This window comes from Coenobita brevimanus, chromosome 23 (genome assembly GCF_032717465.1).
Source record: "Coenobita brevimanus isolate Jiangsu-jjx chromosome 23, ASM3271746v2, whole genome shotgun sequence".
Lineage (NCBI taxonomy): Eukaryota > Metazoa > Arthropoda > Malacostraca > Decapoda > Coenobitidae > Coenobita > Coenobita brevimanus.
In genome coordinates, this window is record NC_136976.1 from 49478789 (window position 1) to 49504825 (window position 26037).

The following is a 26037-nucleotide window of genomic DNA, read 5'->3' on the forward strand; positions in this document are numbered from 1 at the left end:
TTACATACCAGTTTATTTAGCAAGTACAGTACACTAGTTTTTTACTTATATGAGTTATAAAATCCCCCTGAAAATCAGTTATTAAAGTATTAATAAGTATATTAATAGAATGACAGGGAATTGTCCATGTTTTGACGGTGAATTGACTTGATGGTGAATTGTCTCAGAACCGTATGTTTGGTGCGAGTCAACTGTTCATACAATAAAGAAGGAGAACGTAGCATACGGGAGAAGGGCTAGTGCACCAGACTGCTAAAGAGTGTCCATCTACGCCTGTGAATTGTCTTGTAACTGCATGTTTGGGGTGAATGAGTCAACTGTTCATACAATAAAGAAAGCAGAATGTAGCATACAGGAGGCAGTGAGGGCTAGTGCACCAGACTGCTGAAGTGTCTCCACCTACACCTGTGCTTGTCAGGTTTCAGTTTTAAATTTGTTACATTTTTGTTGTTTTTAATACTTTATGCTAGTTTATAAGGTGTATGTAGTGCATAAACAGTATTATTCAGATGTAATATACGTATAGACATGCATAATTATGTGCACACAAGGGCAGAACATATATGCGAATTTACCACATACGCGAAGGGTCTGGGAACCTAACCCTCGCGTGAATTAAGGGCTTACCTGTACTCATTTACATTTCTATTTACATTCTCTATTTTATTTACAGTACCCTCGTGTCCAACACGCGTTAGTCCAGCACGATTCGGGTCCAGCACGGAGAGCAATTAATTAGTATTATTTAATATGATTTAATTACTGCAACACGAGTGTGTTAGCATAACATGCACAGAGCTCCGAGAAGTGGGCGAAATCCGCAGAGTTCACTCTAGCACGATCACCCCCGGTCCAACATGGTCATACTGGACATTCCCATGATGATGATAGCCAATGAAAACTTCTGATCAAGTAGCCTTCCCCGCCCGCTATCGTGATGTGATCGTGATGCCGCCCAATTAAAAATGCTCCTGGTGTCACGTGATGTTCTGTTTAAATTTCTCCCGCCACAGCGCCACTCAGTCGCATAATTCGCATTGGAAGGTGCTTTTTTCTTGCTGCATTTTCTGCCCTTGTTACTGCATTTTACCCTGCTCACGATGCCTAGGAAGCCTTCTGAGAACCCCAAGAAGCGTCGGCACCTCCCTCAGGCCACCAAGCTAGAAAGCATCGAGAGGAAGAAGAAAGTGGAGAGGAAAGTTGACATTGCCAAGGCCTACGACATGAATGAAGCCAATGTGATCATAATAAAAAACTAAGACAAGATCCTAGCAGCCGAAGGCTATCACACGACACTTCATACCAGGTTTGCCAAGGATATGATGGTAAATCGGAACGGTAACATGGTAAAATTGATGGTAAAATTGCCGACGATACCACGGGCATTTGGAATTCATCTGGATGGATTCCTGCCAAAACAGTGTGACCAAAACCCAGGTGACTCGACAGAGAATGTATCGTACTACAGCATTGAACATTTAGCCTGACACTGAATACATATTAATATTTTAGAATAAATATCAATCGTTTTGAAACCCTTCTCATTGGCGTGCGTACCAGTTTATAAACAAAGTTGCTTCTCCTTATTCTCTACCGAGTCAGCGACAGCGATCACTTTCCACAGTCACGAGACGGGGCTCTGGCAACAGTGTGAGAAGCATGCACTTTGCCGAGGATTACAGTGCTAGGACAGGCAGAAGCAGGACCTTCCATGGCTGTGGACGAAGATAGTGATTCTGAGTGTGATTTCGAAGGATTTATGAAGGAGGTTGAGAAGGAGCAACAGCCATTACCCGCTAGTGACGCCAGCAGCCATCCTCCGGGGACCCAGTAGGACTACCTACAGCCTTGGATACCACCTTCCATTCCCAGCAAGCCCACCAACACTATCCTAAAAGGTTAGTTATCATTCATAGCACAGTACCATTTATTATAATTACAATAGTACCAATATATGTACAGGTATATGGTAGGTATTTAGGGTGACTTTTCTTAGGGTTGCTGACATAATTCATTTTTCCCCATAAGCTCTACTGTTAGTCCAACACGTGTTTGGTCCAACACGTGACCCATGCATGACAATATTACCGTGCTGGATGCGAGGGTACTGTACATTATTTACATTTCTATTTTATTTACACTGTGTTATGCACTGTAATTTGCAGTAACTTATAAAACTATTTTCCACTGTTCACTTATATTTTCATTCTTTGCTCTCACTTGCTGTTTACACATAATTTACATTTCCACTTGCACTCTTTTAGTCACCAGAAAGATCGTAGTCACTGTCCACCATTTTCATTGATAAATTAGCCAGTTCACGTTCCACAACAGTCACTTAGCCCTTTACCCCTTTCCACACGACGTTTAGTAGGGGTAGAGGTCACAGGGCCCTTTGCATGGGGCTAAAAAGTGGCGGAACTGGACAGGCGCAAATCCGACGTGGTTTCACCTTGAAAGACGACAGTAAACTGAATGCTGTGGTGGCCTAGGGGAAGTGCAACACTGCCAATGTCAGCGTGGTGACAGCTGCTAATATACACGCTATGAAATGATTGGCAGGAAATTTAGACAATACATAATAAATTAGGTAGTTCCAGGTGAATGTAAATATCACTTAGGCTTCTCCCTTCCTTTCTTATATATATTTTTATTACAAGAACAGATTATACGGCACATTTCAAGGGGAAATAAACAGCGAAAAACTTAGCGAATGAGTGCATGTGAGGTGTTGTCAGGTGATAATTAGCCAATTCCAGGTGTATGGCACTATCACTTACCTTATTTCTTTTTTGTATATATTATTTGGTATTAGAATAGGGCATAGGGCTTATTTCAATGGATGAAATCAGTGGAAAATTCCGGGGAAGATTTACTTTGTGCAGTGTGCCCAGGCAGGCGAGAGGAGAGGGTAATGGAGTGGAGGTAGGGAGGGGAGTCAAGAACGGAGAGAAATGGCTAAATTGTCAACAATGGATGGGAGTACAGATGAGATTAGGAGTGCTGACTAGTCTTGGACATTGGCAGTACTGAGAGATGATACAAGCCACCATTTGAAAGCCCGGGCAAATTCAAAATAACACAGAATCACAAAAGTGACACCCCGCGGTATGATCCCTTGCTCCCAAGCGTCACGAAAGTGACGCCCCGTGGTTAAAGGGTTAACTAGGCAGTTAGTGAGATGTATAAACTCCTGACTAATATAAGAGTAGCATTTCATTATATGGATGAGGAGATGATAAAAAAAATTGATAGTGACCATGATTTGCCCCAGGTTAGAATATGCAGCAGTAGTGTGGTCCCCACACAAAAAGATATAAACAAGACTGAGAGTATACAAAGAACAGCAACCAAAATGGTCCCCAGTCTGGCAGACCAGTTGTACAGAGAGAGGCTGGAAAAGCTGGATTTGCCTTCCTTAGAAGAAAGGAGAAAGAGAGGCAACATGATTGCAGTGTTCAGGACCATGGTGGAAGTAGATAAGATTGACAAAGAAGATCTGTTTTTACGGGATAAGAGAGTAACAAGAGGACACGGAATGAAACTGAAGAAACCAAGCTGCTTGAAGGGTATCAAGAAATATAGTTTTCCTTATGGATGTACAGACCTGTGGAACAGCCTGGACATAGAGATCGTCCAGTCTAAAAACTTAAATGAGTTTAAAGCTAAATCTGACTTGCTGAGAAACAGAGACGGGACCACACGAGCGTAGCTCATTACCTGTATATCACAATTAGGTAAACACACACACACACACACGAACAGCCACAACGGACGGACGTGTCTCTCAACAGCTCCCAGGCCCAGGCTGCATACCTTAAGTAGTTTCCAGGAATTATGTTTATCCTGTCTCCTATGGTTTTGTTTTAAGTTTAAAATATTGCAAGTTAATATAGACTACCAAAAATGTAAAGATTTAATGGGAAGAATGTACATGAATGTTTTGTAGTATTTTTCGGTAACAGCTGTTTTTGCTACAGTAACCGACATCCAACATGGCCGAAAATGTAAACACTGAGGGACTTGAATTTCCAGGATTTGATAGAAATACTAATATCATGGATCTGGTTAAAACATTGATAATGAGGATTAGTGAACTTGAAAAGAAAGTGGAGAATTTAGTGTTAAAGGAAGTGTCTGAGAATACGGAAATTACTATAGAGTCTCATCCAGTCTAACGAGACGGCGAATGAAGAAATCACAAATTTGAAGTGTGAAAATATTGAATTGAGGAGGAAACTAGAAGAGAGTATTATTAAACAGAGAAGGTGAGTACCGGTAGTGTATTAGAAGAACATAAGGCAAAGTGGGCACACGTAGAAGAAGAACAGAAAGAAGTGGTCAGCTTAAGAGAAATCATCCGGGAAGAAAGGGAAATGAACATGAAAAAGATGGAAGAAAATGTAGTGAAAATACTGAAGAAAAAAAGAGAAAATAGTGAGAGAAACTGTAGAAAGGAACAGATGTGTGGTAATATTTGGAAACAGGGAGGAGGAAGAAAAGGTTAGATTCGTGAGACTCGAGAGAGACACGAACCTGGTGAGAGGTATATTAAGCAAAATTGACTCCGAAGGAGACAAGTGGGTAAAAGAAATTGAGGAAGTAAGGAGGATAGGGCCTTATAAGAAAGGGGAAACAAGACCAATGAGAGTCAAGTTGACATCAGAAAGTTTAGTAAATGATATACTCAAAATGGCCTGGAAATTAAGCAAAGAGGCAGGGATGGAAAATATTATAATAAGAAAAGATTTAAATGAAGAAGAAAGAGAAGTTTTAAAATCATTGAACGATCAAGTAAAGGAATAAAATGATAAGAGGACAGAGGAAGAATGTAATACTTTTTTTTGAAGAGTAATGGATATGAAAGTAAGGAAGTGGTATATAAGGAAAAAGATGCAAAGGAAACTAAGGGGGATAGCTATGAAAGATCGGAAATTGAGGAAGTGGTACTGATGGAGAGAAGGAGAGAAGAGGGTATAAAAAACATCAAAAATAATTTAAAGGTGATATACACTAATATTGATGGTTTAATATCGGCAAAGCTTGAAATTAATGATTTCTCAAGAGAATATGAACCTGATGGAATGATGACAAATACTGTACCAGAAGATGTTGTCAGATATGGCTAGTTATTTACAAAAAACAATTGAGAAAAGCAACAATATAATTTTGCAGGTGACTTTAACTGTAAAAAGGTGAACTGGGAGGAATGGGACTCGGGAGGCAGCAAGGATTCGTGGGGCACTATATTATTAAATATAATAATGAATAATGTGATGACGCAATGGGTCAAAGAAGAGACACGGTTCCGAGGTGAGGACACACCAGCAAGGTTAGATTTCCTGTTTACCAAAGAACCCAATATAATAGAATCATTGAAATATTTCTGTCCTATAGGAAAAAGTGATCATGTGGTCATTGTATTCCACATGATAATAGGGAACGTCGAGCCAAGAGATGAGCTTCATAGACAGGGAAGATACAACTTTGGGAAAGCTAATTTCACAGGACTGAGAAAATTTTTTGAAAATGCGGATTGGAGAAAATTTAGAGAAACGAGAGAGATACAAAGGAAGTGGGATATCTTTCTAAACCTCTATAATTTGGGAGTGGAAAAATTTGTACCAAGAGTAAGAGGGAAAGAAACCAGGAAAAAGGAGTGGTTTAATAAAAGGTGTATGATAGCCAAAAAAGAGAGAGAGAAGGCGTGGAACAACTGGAGAAATAGAGGCAACACCAGAACAAAGGAAGAATATAAAAGAACTAGAAATGAATACACAAGAATACGTAGAGAAGAAGAAAGGAATTTTGAAAAAGGTATAATAGACAAATGCAAGGATGAACCCAAACCGTGTTACAGATTTGTTAATGGCAAACTGAAACAAAAGGAAAGAATCACCAAATTGAAAGTAAAAGGAAAGGTCTATAAAGATGCAGCAATGCAAGCTGAAATAATGAACAAATGTTTCCAATCAGTTTTCACTAATGAAAAAGAGTTTGTGGAAAGGGAGAGAGTGACTAGAAATGTACCGGTGACAAAAGATATAAAAGTGAAGGTACAGGAAGAGAACAAATTATTGGAAACCCAAGATGTAAGGAAAGCCCCAGGACCTGATGGAATTTCTAACTGGGTACTGAAGGAATGCAGAGAACAACTGGCAGATAAAATTCACAGTTTAAACAATGTGTTCTCTGGAAAAGGAGAAAGTGCCAAAAGAATGGAAGAGAGCAAATGTGGTACCAATTTATAAGGGAGGAAACAGGGAAGAACCCCTGAATTATAGACCAGTGTCTCTAACCAGCATGGTCGCAAAATTGTGCGAGAGAATCCTGAAAGACAGATGGATAAAATATCTAGAAGAGATGAATATTTTGGCTGAATGTCAATTTGGATTCAGAAGTGGAAGGTCATGTGTTTCTAACTTGTTGAGCTTTTACTCAAGAGCAATTGACGTGGTACAGGAGAGAGATAGTTGGGTGGATTGTGTGTTCTTAGACTTAGAGAAGGCCTTTGACAAGGTACCTCATAGGAGACTAATGTGGAAACTAGAATATATAGGAGGACTGAAGGGGAAACTCCTGGAATGGATGAGAGACTTTTTGAGGGACAGACAAATGAGGACAGTAATAAAGGATAGGATGTCTGGATGGAGGGAAGTAACAAGTGGTCCCCCCCAAGGCTCGGTGTTGGCGCCAGTAATGTTCCTGATTTACATAAATGATATGGTAGATGGAGTGAACAGTTATGCAAGTCTGTTTGCTGATGATGTAAAGATCTTGAGGAAGGTAGAGGTTGAGGAGGATTGTAAAATGCTGCAGGAGGATCTGGATAGGATACATGATTGGAGCTGGATGTGGTAAAGAAATGTAAAATATTGGAAATGGGTAAAAGTACCAGGAGGCCATCACTGAATTATTTGCTGGGTAATGAATTAATCACTAAAATGAGAGAAGAGAAAGACTTGGGAGTGCTGGTCCAAGATAGTTTGTCACCAGAAAATCACATTAATGAGATAGTTAGAGAGACTTATAAACTCCTGACTCACATAGGAGTAGCATTTCATTATACGGATGAGGGGATGATGAAAAAATTGATAGTGGCCATGATCCGCCCCAGGTTAGAATATGCAGCAGTAGTGTGGTCCCCACACAAAAAGAAAGATATAAACAAGACTGAGAGAATACAAAGAACAGCAACCAAGATGGTCCCCAGTCTGGCAGATCTGTCATACAGAGAGAGGCCAGAAAAGCTGGATTTGCCTTCCTTAGAGGAAAGGAGAAAGAGTGGAGACATGATTGCAGTATTCAAGACCATGGTGGGAGTAGATAAAATTGACCGAGAAGATCTGTTTTTGTGGGATAAGAGAGCAACAAGAGGACACGGAATGAAATTGAAAAAGTCAAGCTGCTTGAAGGATATCAAGAAACATAGCTTTCCTTACAGAAGTACAGATTTATGGAATAGCCTTGACAAAGAGATAATCCAGTCTAAAAACTTAAATGAGTTTAAACCTAAATCTGACTTACTGAGAAACAGAGATGGGAACCCACGAGCATAGCATATTTCGTGTGTATCTCAACTAGGTATACTGGGTAAATACATAAGTACTGTATTTGGAACGACTTAGACGAAATGGTGGTGCAAGAGAAAAACATTCATGTGTGTAAAAGTAAACTAGATAAATGTGGATATGGAGACAGGACAACACAAGCATCGCTCAATTCCTGTATACTACAAATAGGTAAATACACACACACACACACACACACACGACACAATCAGTCATGTACGGAGGAAATGTGAGAGACAGAGCAGAAGAGGTTAGGAGAAAGAAGAGGAATGACTGGAAAGGCAGGAACTGAGCGCACGGAATTAGCAAGCTTAAAACCGTTCTCACCTCAGTACTGCTCTTTTGAGATACTCCCTCTGGAGAAATAAACTGCAATCAAACCCCAGTCACATCTTTACCTTCTCCTGCTATCCACAGCAAGAACAACTTAAATATTCTCTCCTCTTAAAATCCCTACAATCTAACACATTTTTGGAAACGCTCGGCAACAGCTACGATGCATCTTTTCCCTTTTGCTTTACCATGCAATAAAATGCAGAAATTACCAATATCCATATATCATTGTAAATGTAATTTATTGTTGTTTTACATGGTTTAAACCAGTTTTATATATCTTTATTAGTTTTCTTTTCCTGAATAATTTTCTATGGCAAGGTATAGAATTTTTGGTTTTCGCCTAAATTCAACTCATTTTGATTTTTTATTATCTTTGTTTTCCTCTTTCAAATACACTAAGACAAAGTACAACTTTTCTGCTTTAAAATGACACCAAAACCCACATTTTGTCATGAAAAGTGTATTAACGGACAGTGATCAAAGAAAAATATCGCAGCGCAAAGATGTGGGTCAGCACGAGAGCAGCTGACTCGAGCATAGACATAATCTCCCGGGCACAGAAAATTTATGTGGTTAATAATCATTGGCATCCCATAAGTACCTTGAAAACTTGGTGCCTTCCTCCCTTGCAACTAAGTTTTAAAAAAGATGTCCACAGAAAAGAGAAAAAATATATATTTTGAATGCTAGGGATTTCCCACAACTTAATTTATGTCATGGTTGCTTGTACAGCATCCTACCCGTATCCCTGACCACTTTGGAGGAAATTCCAGCATACTTGACCTCTTCCTTACAACTAATCCTTCTGCTTACACTGTTAAACTTTTCTCTCCACTGGGCTCCTCCAATGACAACCTAATCACCTTAACCTGTCCTATCACTCCACTAAGGCCTGTGGGCTCTCCGAAGAAGCAGCGGCTGGGGCACTTCGGACCTGCTGATCGAGGGGTCCTCAGGCAGTACTTTGATTTTTCCCTGGAAAGATTATTGCTTCCAAGGCTGAGAACCATCTGAGTGTGCCTTGTGCATTACGGAGGTTATTCTCTCAGGCATGCAAACATACATTCCTTTCTCATATCCTGTGACTAATGAGGGAAAAAAAAAAAAAAAAAAAAAGTTTAATTATGCTTGTTCTGCAGCTGTCCACAATGAGAAGGCCTACAGAATGTACCGAAGCCAATCCACCCCTAAACTTCATCTCCTTTATGTTTCTGCCTGGAATTATGCTACCGTAAGTCTGTTCTTCATACTATTAAAAATAATTTGATTCTTATTAACCCCTATCATCCCAGCCATTTTTGCAATCTTATACCCACCCAATCCCAGACCAAAAACGTAAAAAAAATGTATTGCATAAAACAATTCAAAAGGACATATAAATCAAGGAAAAGCAAAATAAAAAAAAGTATTACTTATAGGAGAAATAAGAGCAGGATGGCCGTCCGTCGTGTTTTAACCTCAGTTTCCCAGGCCGCGACAGACGTTTACCCACCCAGCTGGGAGGGATGAGAGAGAAAGGGGAGGAGAATGGGGGATTCCCCATTCTCAATATCCTCCTACACTGGCTCATAATCCTCCCCAGAAGTTATCCAGGTCTTCCTCTTCTGAAGAATCACTAAATGAAAGGACAGAAGGGTCCGTGTGACCATTTCAACAGCCCCTCCAGCCCAATGAGGTGGACACATGGCGTCATTTTCGCAACATCCTGACACTGTGACGGACAGTGGCACACTGATGTCCCCCACCCATGCAGAACCATACTCAGTGCTACAAATGCTTGGGCACAGTGTTGCCAATACATTAATCTATTCCTTAGCAAAAAATTAGCTAGACTAAAGCAGTTTGAGACATGCTACAGCACTCAAATATAGCTGTCAGAACCATCACGTCGGTGGGATTAAGCGAGACATTTTGTACTGTTGGCACCATGCCGACAGCAGGATGTTACAGGTTAAATGCTCTGAACTCTCAACTCAAATTCCCACCTCTTCTGGCACCTTGACAAAAAAAAACTTTCTAACAACTTTACCTCATCATCCTTCCTTCTTCTTTTCCACTCTGATGGCTCTGTGGCTATTTCTTCAACAGATAAAGCAGAACTCTTCGCTCAGACTTTCTCCTCCAACTCCACCTTAGATGATTCCGGTTGTGTTTGCTGTTCCTCCATCACAACATCCCTCTGACATCCTCATGGCTGACATACTTTCTTCAATTGATGTATTTTCTGCCATCACTGGCCTCAGTACTAACCAGGCATATGGGCCTGATGGGGTCCCTCCTGCTGTCCTCAAGAACTGTGTTGCTGTGCATACACCCTACCTAGGTAAACTCTTTCACCTTTCTCTGCCAACTCATACCTTTCCTTCTTGCTGGAAGTTTGCTCTCATGCAGCCTGTCCCAAAGAAGGGTGGCCATTTCCAGCCCTCGAACTATTGTTCAATTGTTTTATCATCCTGCATTTCGAAAGATTTTAAGTTAATTCTTTACAAAAAAAAAAAAATAATAATAATAATAATTAAAGCACCTTTCCTATCACAACCTTCTTTCCGATCATAAGTAAGGGTTCTGCCACGGACACTCCACTGGTAACCTTCTCACTTACCTTTCAAACTCCTGGTTATCCTCCTTTTGGGACTTTGGCAAAAGCTTTGCCATTGCACTAGACATCTCAAAGGCTTTCAATTGAGTTTGGCATAAATCTTTAATTTCCAAACTGCCTTCTTACCGTTTCCACCCTTCTATCTGTGCCTTTGTCTATAGCTTCCTTTCGATCATTCTGTAGCTGCTGCTGTAGACGGTCATTGTTCTTCTCATAGGTGCTGTCAATAGTGGTTTTTCTCAGGGCTCTGTCCTGTCACCAACTCTCTTCCGTCTATTCATCAGTGACCTAAGCTGTACGTCTAATCCTATCCACTCATATGCTGATGACTCCACCTTTCACCTTCCCGCTGATTTTCTGCAGCAACCATGTCAGCAGCTACTTCAACAAACAATGAATGAGGCTATGGCTCACCTAGTGTCTAACCTGGCTCATATCTCTGACTGGGGTAAAAGTAATCTTGTTTTTAATGCACCAAAAACTGTTCTTACACAGGAGTGTCTTCTAATTTTTAACAATATCCCACTCAATCCTGCATCATTTTTAAACATCCTTTAAACATACTTGGAGTTTCATTACCTCAGGATTAAACTTGGAAAGATCATATTACCTGTCTTGTAAAATCTGCTTCTGAGAGATAAGAGTGCTTAGCTGACTCTGTGCCTTCTTTACCCTTGTACAGTTATTGACTTTATAGAAGGGTTTTATTCGCCTCTGTGTTGAGTACAACTCTCATGTGTGGGGAAGCGCCCCACATACAACTCTTCTCAACAAGGTGGAGTCAATGGCTTCTCGTCTCAAACTCTCCTCCTCTTACTGGCTCCCTTCAACATCCGTCTCTTCCCCGCACTGTTGCATCTTTGCCTCTTTTCTATTGCTACTTCAATGGTCAATGCTCCTCTGAACTGTCTGCTTGCATCCCTCCACCACTACGGTGGGTGCATAGCACCTGTCTAACAACAAACTCTCATCCCTTCTCTGTCCAACTCTCTAATGCAAGTTAGCATTGCTCCCAGTCCTTCGTGTAAGCAACAGGTCAACTCTGGAACTGTCTCTCTCTGACTGTATTTCCTATTGCCTATGACCTCACTCTTTCAAAAGCAGTGTGTCCAGGAATCTCAAAATGAACAGATCTTGAATTTGACTCCTTGTTATTTTGTTTTTGTGTTTTCTTGGAGGGAACAATCTTGTATGGTCTGGCCTTTGGTTCCTTCTTCCTTGCCTTAAAAAAAAAAATGTTAAAAAAATTTAAATATGAACTGGAATGGTTAAAGTAATATATATGGACCCAGGTTCAAATCCCGGCTGGGGCAGGGAACAGTTTAAGGATTTGAATTTCATACAAGGCAGACTTTCCTGATCTACCAGATGACCCGCAGACATGTCGTAAAAATACCCCAGCTAATACCAATACACCATTCCTGTATGAGACAGCCCTAGCATGTATTAAGTATGGATGGTGGGTGTTAGCGCCGAAGTGGTGACATGTGGAGGTGTAGGAGGACTACTGGGCCTTGGGATAGGCTACTGCCCCTGAGATATAGGTCCTGAAGCCTTTGCCCAGAGTCGGACACATTAAAAAAAATATATATATGTATATATATATATATATATATATATATATATATATATACTTGTACATATACAGTATATATATATATATATATATATATATATATATATATATATATACTTGTACATATACATTATATATATATACATACATATATATATATATATATATATATATATATATATATATATATATATATATATATATATATCTAGTTCTAGATATACATTCTATATATATATATATATATATATTTTACTTACTTGCTGTTCATTATATGGAGGCACTTCAGGCAGCGAACTGGGAGGAGCTGTGGGAACCTGAGTCAGCATTTCTGGGGAAGGCAGCTCACTGGCACATGGTGGCACATTTAGCAACTCAGTCTCCTTACACCCCTGCCAGATCAGCAATATCAACATACAGCAATGAAGTTTAACAAATTATTTTATCTGCATGATAATTTAATAATGATGATCATGAACAACATCCTGACCTTCTTTTTCCACCAATATACAGGGTAAAGGAGGATCCAGAAACAGGGAGGGAGAAAGTACAGATAAAAACACAAGTCTCTTCCCAAAGTTTAACTAACAGATAGCAGAAAGATCACACCATCCGAAACACACACTGGTAGAGATAGGGTTTTCACTGCATTTTGCCAGTTACTCTTCTCTTAAATGTCAGGACCAACTTGACTAGCTTCGGGCTCCTATGCTCCTCATGGGGCAACACAGGATTAGATGATGTATGTATGTATGAATGTGTGTAAATTTTCCTCAGACAAACAGGGAAGATAGTTGTTTCTTTGACTGTACAAAGGAGGGAGACCTATCAACAGCATAGCCAATGAAGTGGGTCAGATAATCATTCATACACTACTCACATCACAGGTATCTTAAATCTACCTCACAAGCCTTACTATTTACACAATACTTTTATACTACTCACATTTTCCATTTCCTCCTCATCCAACCTCACTGTACATTCATTGACTTCACTTCTCTCGAAGGCCATAACTTTACTCTTCCCTACATTCACCTTTAGATTCTGTTTCTTACACACTCTTCCAAACTTATCCATCTAGCAATATAGCTCCCCTTCATCTTCACTTAACACCACAGTATCATGTGCAAACAACAATACAGGGAGTTTCCAAACACAGCCTTCTCTCAATAGGGCCACTCCAACATCGAATGCCCTTACCTTGTAGCTCTTTTATAACCCCACCCATATACAGATTGAACAACCATGGAGATATGACACAACCCTGTGTCAATCCAACCTTCAAGCAGAAAAATTCACTCAGTTCACTATCCATACACACTGCAGCCTTAGCACCCTCGTTCATACTCTTCACGGTATTCAACAACTTCCCATGCACTCCATATATTCTTAATACTTTCCACAATCCTTTTCTATCCATTTGCCATAAGCTTTCTCCAAATCCATGCAGGCCACATACAACTTCTTTCCCTTCTCTAAAAAACTTTTCCACTAAAGATCTAAGAATGAATATCTTATTTACACAACCTCTTCCCTTCCTAAAACCTCCCTGTTCTCCAACTACTTTCTGTTATTTCCATAACTCTGTCAATAAGTATCCTACGATATACATTTCCTATTACACTAAGAACACAAATGCCCCTATGATTACCACACACTTCTTTTTCCCCTTTTCCATTGTACAAGGGAATAATTATACCTGACTTCCAATCCTCCAGGACTCTACCTTCCTCCCAGACCAGTCTGCAAATCTTCCACATTCATTCTACTACTATCTCTCCCCCATGCTTCACCATTTCACCACAAACTCCATCAATTCCTGGGGCTTTCCCCAATTTGACTTTCTTCATTGCTTCCACTACTTCTATCCTACTGATTTCTTCCTCTCTACTCACATCCCTCCTTCTCCCAGCCATTCCCCAGCCACTTATACTTGCACTACTTTCATTCTCTATGTTCAACAATACCTTAAAGTGTTCTCTCCATCTGCTCACTTTTTCTCCCTTGTCCACAAGTAATCTACCATTTTTATCTTTCACTCCCCTACTAACTTCATTGGCACCCTGTCTGACTCTCTCTACCTCTTTCCAGAATATTTTCTTACATTCCCTCCACTTTACACTCAAATTCCCCCCAAATTCTTCATCCACTCTCTTCTTACCCTCTCTTACTAATCTTTTCACCTCTCTCTTTCACTTCTCAACTTCTTCCACGCCCCTGTTTCTCATCCACTCACTTTATGCTTTCTTGTTTTGTGCCACAGCCTCTCTCATCTCTTCATTCCACCATGCTGCTCCTTACACCCCCTTTCATCTTCTCTTCACCCCACACACCACGTCACATGCTGCACAGATTTCTTATGTTAATATCTTGCACACACCTTCCACGTCCCCCATCTGCTACAATCCATATTCACCCAATCGTTCCTCCACTTCTTTCATATACTCTGCCTTTTTCTCATCCTCTTGTAAGCTTTCCGCTCTCCTTGCATATACTATTTCCTCCCGTCCTTCCTTTCTTCTATTTCTCTATTTCACTTGGACCTTGATTCTCACCCCCACCATGTGGTGGTCATAAAGTCCACTCCCCTAACCTCTATAAGCTCTTGCATCCATAACACACTGTTGCATCCTTTCATCCACACACACATAATCAATCATTGCCTTCCATTCATTCAGTTCACGACCCACCCTTCTCAACACTCGCCATGTACACCTATGGATCATTTTGTGCCTGAAGAGGGTATTGGCTATCACCGACCCCCTCCCAGCACAAATGTCCACTAAAGTACTGCCAGTCTTATCTATCTCAGCAGGCACAACCCACTCAGCAATTACTCTATCCACCTTCACATTCCCTACTTTATCATTCATATCGCCAATCAAAAACTCTCAATCCTTTCAAACGTTTCCATGCACACTTCCACATTAGTCCAGAACTCTTCTCTGACTCAACCTGCACGATCTTGCGTTGGGGCATACATGCACACAATTGCCCACATTTGTAGTCCAACATTCAATCTTACCCACATAATCCTTGAGCCAACTGATCCATCTATCTATCTATCTATCTATAGCCCGACTCCCTAATCCCGCAAAGGGTGGCCGCAGACAAAACGCCTCCAAGTCACTCTGTCCTACCCTCAGAATGTCCGTCAACGTATGGTCCGTCCGGGTCCGAGGCGCTTTATTTGCTTTTTTAGTTAGTTCTTTTTACGGGGTGGGGCACTAACCCACCACCAACCCTTTTAGTCGCCTCGTACGACAAGCAGGGATACTGGGGGAGTATTCTTGAACCCCCCCCCCCATGTGTTACTTGCCACAATACACACTCCTTTTGCCTTCTGATTCTCACCCATTCCTGCACATATACCCCATCCATACTCCCATTCTCTCAAACTCTCACCTCTTAGTTTCAGTTAATCCACATACATCCACTTTTGCACCCTCAAGCACCTGGACAATCTGTCTCTCTTTCACCTCATCATTTGCACCCCTTACATTACACATTGCCATCCGTACCATGTCCTTTGTTCGGTCCTTAGTCGTCACCTCTTGGTTAGTCCTGGTCTGAGGTTTCTTGTTCGTATTCTTAGTTAGTCGTTTTCCGGGGAGGGGCACTAACCCTCCACCAATCCACTTGTTGTCACGTAGGGAACACGTGTTGGTTGGTTATAAGGTTATCATCCAGCGCTGTTAATGCTTTCCTGGTTTACAGGAAATCAATTGGCTTGCCAATCAATGCAGAGCTACCTTTAAAACAGAGCACCACTACACTGAGTGGATGGTGGGTGCTCCCACCTACCATTATTCTTTTACTGAACAAAATTTAATTGAAAATAATGTTCAGCCAGCTGAACACGGTCGTTAAAAACGAAATTAACTAAAAAGTTTCGGTATGTGGAGGGTTTACTGTACTTATGTACACTTACATTTTCCATTTCCTCGCTATCCAGCCTCATTGTGCATTCAGTGACTTCATTTCTCTTAAAGACCACAACTTTACTCTTCATTGCATTCACCTTTAGATTTCATTTCTTATAAACTCCCCAAACTCATTCACCATGCCTTGCAGTTCCCCTTAACCTTCACTTAGGAATACAGTATCATATGCAAACAACAGAAAAGGAAATTTCCAAATACTGCCATCTCTCATTAGGGCCACTCCAACAACAATTGCCCTACCTTGTATTTCTTTTATAACTCCAACCATATACAAATTGAACAACTATGGCAACATGGCAAATCCCTATTACAATCCAATACTCAGAAAAATTAAGAAATAAAGTCATTCATAAATTCTGAAGTGTTCTTAAAACCTCTAAGAATCACTGTTAATATGGCCCCAGAGTCCTTCCCATGGAAAAGTGCAGGGAAATATGAGGAAGTCTGACTCCCAGACAGATGCCATAACTGCCCCACCCAGGATGCACAGTGCAACCACATGTAGGCTCCCCATCAGCACCACAAGGCAGCTCTAGAGTACTATTATTGTGTCCTTGAATTCACATTCACTACAAAAGTTCCCACATGCCTTTCGCTGCCATGACAGTTTAGTTATTCAGAAAATTTGCCATTTCACCATAAAAAGTTCCCTTTATGACATTTTAACACCTTAATTTTCATAACAAACCATGAGAAGTCCACTCCTGACATTTTTTCCTGAATCATACCTGTAACAGTGAAAAGCTAATATATTTACTACAAATATTTTTCCTACAAAAAATTAGTCCAACCCCTAGGCACCGGGCATGGGTAGACCTATCCACGTTCCAGAAACGGGTTATTTTCAGGAAAATTGATTTTCCCCCCAAATTTTTTCATTACAAATCAATCACAAGTGTCAAAAAACACATAAAAAGCACGTACTTACTCTCTGTTGGCGATTTGGAGGTGGTGGTGTGGTGTGAGGGAGCAAGTGCGTGGCGGCTGGCCTGAGTGTGTTCAAGGTCAAGGTGGTGTGTTGGTGGAGGGAGGAGGGATGATACTTCGCGCCAAAATAAGTGTTGTGTCTTTGTTTCTCTCACTAATTCACAATGTCGTATGAACACAATATTACAACTAAAATAGCAAAAAACCACAAGAAAGTAACTAATAAAGATCGGCTAACAGTATTTTATGATTTCCATGACATTTATTTTCTAACACACTTATGTCTATTTAGGTATTCACAATTATTTACACACTATTAACACATTATTTCACTGTTTTTAGTACTTCTTGACAGTGTGATTGTCCCTAAAGGCTGGCTATGGTCAATACAAGTGTACTCAAGCACCCATACACTCTCCCCCACACCCCTCATGGCCCCCTAGTAGCCCTCCCCACCAGACCACCCAACCCCTCCCCACCAGACCACCCAACCCCACCCCACCCCTCCCAACCCCTACCCCTACCACTAACCAGTATCAGCTGGTTCCAAGGCCACATTCTCCCTATGCCGGCCTCCCACCACCCTCCACCACAGCCTTCCTCACTGCTGGGCTGCCCTCCCTCCCCTCCCCGACCCCCACCCCCACCCCCTTCCCTGGCCAGCCAGCCAGACCCCGCACACCAGCCATGCCAAGACAATACTCTGAGTCCATATGGTACACTACTAAGTTCAAACATGTTCGCGAAAAATTAAAACATCATATGATGTGGACCGTAGGCCTCTACCTACACGTCATATGACATGGACTGGTGCCTAGGGGTTAATAAGAAAATAAAAATATCAGAATTGGTCAAATTTAGAAAATTAAACTTAAAGCTTAACCCTTTCATTTCTGGACAATGCAGGCTGCATCCAACCGTGGACAAGTACAGTACTCAGGATGTGGGCCAGCTCGGCCTTGGCCGAGTGCTGGGAGAACCCCCCGTGTTTCCATACTCACAGTATTTCTTAAACATTTAATCCTCACACCCTTAGTTTTGCTTATATCTCCATGATTTTTTTTTTCCCTTGTAATCTCAAATAGTTGTGTTTGCTTATGGTGCTGATACAGTAAAAACGTTCGGCGAATATAAATTATGCACTAATTTATGATGTTTTTTCTTTCCTTCTTGTTTCTTCAAGGAAATATAAGTTTTATGGTAATTGTTACTGAGAAAGAGTTTTAGGAAATTTCATTAGCTACATTTTGGTATATAAACATTTACTGTAGGACAATTTGGGTCAGTTTTACGTACTGCAAAAGGCAATTACCTTACGATCGCTCTGAGGTGAGGGAACGGTGTTTTACATGGCCAAAGTTGTTGCTGAATTATTTTTTCCCCTGCCTTTATTTATGCCTCTATCTGCCTGATTTTTTATTCACGTAATCTTGAATAGTCATACTTGCTTATGGTGTTGATAAACACTTTCGGCAAATATAAATTATGCGCTAATTTACAATTATTTTTCTTTCCATCAAGAAGTTGGATGCAGCTTGTGTTGTCCAGTAACGAGCAGGTGAGATAGGTTCAACGCAGACTGCATCATCTAGTAATGAGTGGGTGACTTTTGTACCGCTACCCTAAGAATCGAAAGGGTTAGAAATACTTTGAAACAATGCAAATGTAATACCTGTCATGCCTGTTGCACAAATTGACTAAGTTGGATAAAAAAAAAAAAGGTAGTCTGTGGCAACCATGGCAGGTAAAGAGTACTTTTGGCAGTCGACCAAAGATGTCTATGGCAGTCAAATGAATAAAACTGTCTGAATGCATCCACAGTAACTCTACATGTGCCACTGTTGATGCATTTATTCATCACTCAACACTTGCACTACACTACACAGCCATACATCTCCTACAAAACACAAGGGAGAAGGTTATACTACACTTGAAGCTTCACTCTTCCCGAAATTCATGCTCCTTTTGAGGTTCTACAGTCTTGCTTTAGCTCTACCCATACCACTATACATGATAAATTTGTGTAGTGCCATATGATGGTGATACTTTGAGTTTAGTATATACTAGATACAAGTACTGTATGTTCACTCTTCAAGAAATGTACAAAATATCTTGAACTGAGAGCCTGATTTAATTTCAAAATCCCACCATGGCTGCTAAGAAATTGCAGCCACAAATCTTTATAAACTGTACCTGGTTGGAGAGCTCATCAAGTGTGTTTATGGAGATTGGAGAAGCCACATTGCTTGGAAATGGGGCAGGGGAGCTGTTGGAGCTGACTGGACCAACTGGGGAGGGTGACACACTTCCCCAGTTCATTGGAATGGTTGACACCTTGGACACAAATACACAGTTTACTTTTATATATACATACATACATATATATATATATATATATATATATACATACAGTAAAAGTCCATTAATCCGAATGGCAGTGGACCGAGAATCATTCGGATTATCAGATTTTTTGGATATTTGGGTGGGACGCCCAAGACAATTTCATGTTTAAACTGAAATTTTACCAAATGGATCACTTTTCATTCATTCATAATAAAATATGGCACATATTAACAATACATATTACTGTACACAATTTTGTTTACTTACGCAGTGGCAGTATCATAACCAATGAGGTCTTGCCTAAGTGACGTACTTGCTGCTGCTCTAAAGCTCGAATTAGGAAAAGTTTCAATACCATCTCACCTCTCACCACTTTTGCGGCACCTCGGTTTGGGTTACCTTTCCTAGAAGGGTAGTCATGTCGTACCCCACCTGCTTGTGGTGACCTCGCAGACACCCTGTTTTTTTTTTTTTTTTTTTTTTTTTTTTGGTGACACAAACGGGGGCGGCGCTACCCGGGTGTATCCCGGGTAGTATTGTATATACGTTTTGCTGTTGTTGTCATTTTGTTTTGTTTTTTTGTTTTCCCCTATCATGAGTAAACAACACCAGTGCCCTCGCTGCAGTAGGTCTGTAGCAAAAAGTGCACAAGCACTGAAGTGCGCCTACTGCAGCGAGTGGATTCACACAGCTTGTGAAAATTTGGATGCAGGCGACTATCCATTCATGAAGAAGAGCCACCAGCTGGGCTTTCGCTGGCTGTGTAGCCAGTGTGTTGCACCAGCAGACAAGGTTTTGGCTGGTGGAGGAAGTAGTACCAAGAAGGAGTTTGAAGATAAAGTTATTGGGCTGATCTTTCAAGCAATCAGAGACATATCAAATAGACTGGAGGCACTAGAGACCAAGGTCTCATCACCCATGGCAGTCACACAAGATCAGGCCAAGTCATTTGCAGATGCTGTTCGCGGGTCTCTCGTGGGGGAAGGGAAGGATCTGCCTGGGGGCGTGACTGAGATCAGTGCTCATGGCCAGAAAAAAGCCATTCATAGTCAGCACGTACTGATTGTGAAACCAGAGAGTGGCGCTGGTGCCCTGACAAATCAGATGGGACCAGAAGACATCAGAAGCGTACTTAACTCGGTACAGGTTGATAGCTGCCTTAAGACCAAGGCTGGTGGGCTGGTAATGAAGTTTCTGTCAGCTGAGGCCAAGGGTGAAGCAACTGGGGTGCTGACTGATCATTTTGGCTCTGAGGGCACTTTTTGCATATCAGAGCCAAAGAAAATGTTGCCTAAAATGACCGTGACAGGCCTTTCCTCTTCCTTGGATGACTCTGACATCATCCCAAATATTCTGAGAAAAAACAATAAAATCAAGATGCTCGTTGATCGAGGCTGTACCCTCAACCTTCTCTTCACAAGGACAAGGAATGACACCAAAACTGCTGTCTTGAAGATGTCGCCAGAGGTGAGATCCTCCATTGTAGAACAGGGCAATTACATCTATGTGGATCTTACAAGATGCTGCACTTTTGATAGATTCTGGGTTACACAGTGTCATCACTGCCAAGGCTTTGGCCATACATTTGAGAGATGTTCTAGGAAAAGTGATGAACTTAAATGCGTCTTTTGTGCTGAAGCCCATAAATCTAAGTACTGTAGTAACAGAAATTCTCCCAAATGCATCAATTGCTCCTCTTTAAGACATCAAGATGCTAATTCAAAGTCACAGGCAGTTGCCCATTTTGCATCAAGTAGAGAATGACCAATTATGATTTCTCATAGGAATAAATTGATTGAAAACACCAATTTTGACCATTCAAAAAACTGACTATGTCCCTCTTGAACCAGTTAAGGATGGGTCTTTTAAATATTCGTTCCATCCGTAATAATTCATTCATTCATTGCCAGACACCATGTATCCCAAACGGGGTGGCCAAGGGCTTAGAGTTAATTGTTTTACAGGGAGGGACACTAATCCTCCACCAACCCCACTTGACACGTAGGGATGCCAACAGCATCTGGTGTTCCCAGGCGGTCACCCATCCAAGTACTAACCAGACCCAAGGTTGCTTAACTTCGCTGATCGGATGGGAAGCGGTATTAATGAAACCCTAAATCAGCACGAGCTTGACATATTGTGCTCGACTGAAACCTGGTTGTATGAGTCTGATATCAATATTATTCATAATGCTTTGCCTAAGACACATTCTATTATTAATATTCCCAGGCCTGCTGCTGACTATCCAGGAGGAGGCGTAGCACTCATCTACTCGGCAGCACTTGCAAACATTTCTCTCATTGACTCAGACCTGACCCCATCTTCATTTGAATTTATGGAAGTATTAATAAAATTCCATCAGAATACCATTAGAACTGCAATTGTCTATTGACCAGGTCATCCGGGCAGAGATCGAGGTTTTATGGAGGAGTTTGGGCAGTTTCTTGAAGGGTTTTCTCTTAAACCTGGAGGACTTCTTGTTTGTGGTGATTTCAATTATTGGGTTGACAGTCCAGAGTCAAAACCATTTTCTTCAGAGTTCCTTGAGCTGATCACCCAGAACAATTTTTTCAATCATATGAGGAATCCAACTCATGTCTCAGGACATGTCCTTGACTTGATCTTGTCCTCTGTTGGTTGCAGGCGTGTATCAGATGTGGAGGTTGACTCATTTGACCCCCCCATCTCTGATCAAGCTCTGATCACTCTTAGTTTTGATGTCCCGAAATCCTCTTCATATAAAAAGGTCATCAGGTTCAGAAATTACAACAATGTTGACCGCCAGTTGATGTGTTTTGAAACTGATCAACGTTTAAACTCCATCTATTCTTCAAGTCTTTCTTCTGGTGAATTGGTTGATATTTACAACAACGAGCTCAGGTCAATTTTTGACCATTATTGTCCTGAGGTAGTAAAAACAATCACTGTACGTGATAATTCTCCGTGGTATGGTCCATCCATTAATTCTTTGCGTAGACAATGTAGAAGGGCAGAACGTGAGTGGCGCTTGCAGCGGACCGAAGTAACTCATTTGCGTTATGTTTTTGCGAGAAGAGCAGTCGTTCACACTGTAAAAGCCCAAAAGGCTAGGTATTATCAAAATAAAGTTGATTCATGTGGTGGTAATCAAGAAAAACTGTCTGCAGTTGTGAACAATTTGGTTCGTTGGAGGAATGTAATTGTTAAACCAACTTCTGTATCTGATGCCCAATTGGCTTCTGATTTTGCTTCATTTTTTACAAGATATTTCGCATAAGAAGTGATTTAGACAGCAGTTCTCCTAGTGAAGCGTACTCAGTTGACTTCCAGCCATGGTGCACTGGGGATTATTTGCTTTCAACATTTCATCTGCTGGATGTAAACAGTCAAATGTTACATCAGCGAACTTAACAAAACTTTTTGCTCACTCGATCCGTGTAACATTTCACAACTGCCTGATGTGTATGAGCACGCTGCAGACTTTATCTGCAACATAATAAATACATGCTTCTTAGAAAGTAATTTTGTGCAGTCTGAGAAACATGCTTTGCTTAGGCCCCTAATTAAGAAACCTGGCCTTGATGTCGAGAGCATGACAAATTATCGTCCCGTCTCTAACCTGTCTTTTTTATCCAAGATTATTGAGCAAGCCATACTCGACCAACTCGTACCACTACTGGAACACAACAGAGTTGTTCCTGTTGTTCAATCAGCATACAGAAAATACCATTCAACTGAAACTGCACTAACAAGAATTCAGAGTGACTTGGTGGCAAACACTTGTAGTGGGATGTCCTCTCTCCTAGTTCTGTTGGATCTGTCTGCAGCTTTTGATACAGTAGATCATAATCTATTGTTGGATGATCTGTATTTTTATGGCATTCGTGATAGTGCCCTTTTGCTCCTTAAGTCGTATATGTCGGACAGATCTCAGAGAGTGGTTGTTGATTACGCCAGCTCTGATTCTGCTCCTCTTCTATTTGGAGTCCCTCAAGGAACAGTTTTGGGTCCAATTCTATTTACTATCTACACAAATAGTTTATCGTCTCTACTTGATGCTCATGATGTGTCCTATCATTTTTATGCTGATGACACCCAGCTCTATGTTAAGATGTCAGATATCAACGATACTAAGACAAAGTTTGAATCTCTAATGTCTGATATTAAGATTTGGATGGCTAAGAGGAAACTTAAGTTAAATGATGGTAAAACTGAGATCATCATCATCAGAGGAAACAGAAGGGGTGATGACACTGACAATGCCCTGGCTTTGAACATTGGTGTGTCACAGCTGCATCCAGTCAGTTCTGTTCGAAATCTGGGTGTTTATTTTAATTCTAAGTTAAATTACAAAGAACATATTAATCAGGTTGTAAGAGGGTGTAACTTGCATATCAGAAATCTGTACTCTGTGAGAAAATTCCTGAACAGACGGTGCCTCTTAACATTGGTCCATGCAGTGGTCTTGTCTCGTGTTGATTATTGTAATTCACCGTGGGTTGGTCTTCCAAATAATATACTGTACTAACAAAAGTTTAGTCTGTGTTGAACAGGGGGGCATGGCTTATCTTTGGTCTCCCCCCGAGAACCTCAACTATCCCGTTTCTGATTGAGTTGCATTGGTTACCAGTACAGGCTAGAGTTGAATTTAAACTGTGTCTTATTACATTCAAGGTTCTTAAGTTTGGTGAACCGAAGTATCTTGCTGAATTGCTAAAACTCCCATCAACACGCCCGGGTGTGATGTTACGCAGCGAAGATGATTCCTTGCGTCTTGATGAGCCAGGAGCCATTCACCAGTCATCTTTCTCTGATCGCTTAGATTATATAACAGATTGCCATTGTCCATAAGACAACTCTCTACTGCTGAACCCTTTAAGAGACAGCTGAAAGCCTTTCTTTTTTCAAAATGCTATGACCTGGAGAGAGGTACTATGACAGATGATTATAGGGTTTAATTTTTGCCACTTTCATGTATATATGATGTAGCTTGTATTACATACAAGAAATATCACAATTCTTGTAATTGTAAAAATAATGTATGTGTGTCGAGTGCTAGTGAATTCCCAAAAGAAAGAACTGGCGCTTCTGAGAAACAAAAAGCCAGATGATTATTATTATTATTACTACTAATGTATTACTGAAGACACGAATTGTAATTGGTAAATTAGGAGATGTTAAGGGTTGTTTAACTCACCAGTAACGCATAGTGCTGAAAACAGCAGTTGTAGGCAGGTAAATCCAATTAGAGAGAGTAAGTCCAGGGTTAATAATAATATGCACATACTGTATTGTAAAAGCACAATTTGCCGTCTGACAATTCGCTGTCAAAATATGGACGATTCCCCATCGTTTATCAACATATCAGTTTATTTAGCAAGTACACTAGTTTTTGAATACTTGTACCTCTTCAAAGTCATTTTAAAATATACCCAGGTTGTTGCAGTACCAACGGAAATTAATGAAGATAGCTATGGGTGATGCTAGAATATAATTCAAAGTCAACTACAGTGAGGTAGAAACAAGTTAATTACTGTCTAAAAGTGCAACTTATAAATGATATCCAAAGCCTACGCCACTGAATGAATACAGACTTTGATAGATCCCCCTGAAAATTAGTTATTAAAATATCACTTGATCAATAATAAGTCAGATCATATGATTGTGGTATGCAAGATCAAGCTGAGTGGAGTGAGGTGGATCAGGAGAGAGAGAAGCAGTCAAGGAGAAAGACTGAAAGTTGAGAAGCTGAGGATCAAAGAAATGGCAGATGAATACAGGACCAAAGTAGGGGACGAGTTATAATTACTAAATTGGAATGAAATGGATCTGGACAGACTGTGGAATACATATAGGGATTGCTTAGTTAGGAATGCTAAAGCGGTGTGTGGTGTGGCAAGAGTAATAACAAAAAAGAAAGGTATGGCATGGTGGGACGAGGAGGTAAAGACAGCGGTGGAGGAAAAGAGGAAGAAGTGGCTAAAGTGGTTACAGGATAGGGGTTCAGCTGAAATAAGAATTGAATATGATGAGAGCAAGAAGCATGTAAAGAGACTAGTGGAGAGGAAAAAGGAGGAGGTAAATGAGGATCTAGGAGGAAAAATGAATGCGAACTACTCTGAAAATAGAAAGTTATTCTGGAAAGAGGTGCGGAAATGTAGAAGTGAAAGCGGAAAGAAATGGGATGGTGTGAAGGATGCAGGTGGTAGATTATTAACCCATGGAGATGAAGTAAGGACCAGATGGAAAGAATATTTTGAAAGCCTGATGAATGGGGACAGAGAGAGCAGAGCAGCAGTAAACATGACTGGTTTTGGGGGTGTGCAGAGAAGGAATGCAGTGCCAGGAGACGTGACACTCGCACAGGTGAAGAGTGCTGTGAAGCGGCTGAAAAATGGGAAAGCAGCTGGGGTTGATGAGGTGTATGCAGAGATGCTTAAATGTAGTGGAGAGAATGGAATGAAGCGCTTGTTGGAGATTTGTAACAAGGCATGGATGAGTGAAATTGTGCCTGCAGAGTGGAAAAAGGCTGTGATTGTACCCCTGTACAAAAATAAAGGTGAACAAAGTGAGTGCAAGAATTATCGTGGCATAAGCTTACTGAGTGTGGCAGGGAAGGTATATGGAAGAATTATTATAGAGAAAGTAAGAGAGATATCAGAAGTCCTAGTGGGTGATGAACAGAGTGGCTTCAGGAGTGGCAGAGGATGTGTGGACCAAATATCTGCAGTGAGACAGATAGTAGAGAAGGCTTGTGAGAAG

At 40.8% G+C, this 26037-nt stretch overlaps 1 protein-coding gene and 1 pseudogene across 1 annotated transcript in view; both read right to left on the reverse strand.

Moving 5' to 3' along the window:
- The window catches only part of Marf1 (meiosis regulator and mRNA stability factor 1-like protein), a 514957-nt gene that overhangs the window by 20329 nt on the left and 468591 nt on the right, over window positions 1–26037 (reverse strand). Inside the window, exons 21-22 of the mRNA XM_080267004.1 lie at window positions 19147–19287; window positions 12343–12474 (exon numbers count right to left, since the gene is read on the reverse strand). Of these exons, the coding sequence (XP_080123130.1) occupies window positions 12343–12474; window positions 19147–19287 (273 nt within the window). The remainder of the gene's footprint in view (window positions 1–12342; window positions 12475–19146; window positions 19288–26037) is intronic.
- Window positions 21305–21425, reverse strand: LOC145393176 (5S ribosomal RNA; annotated as a pseudogene).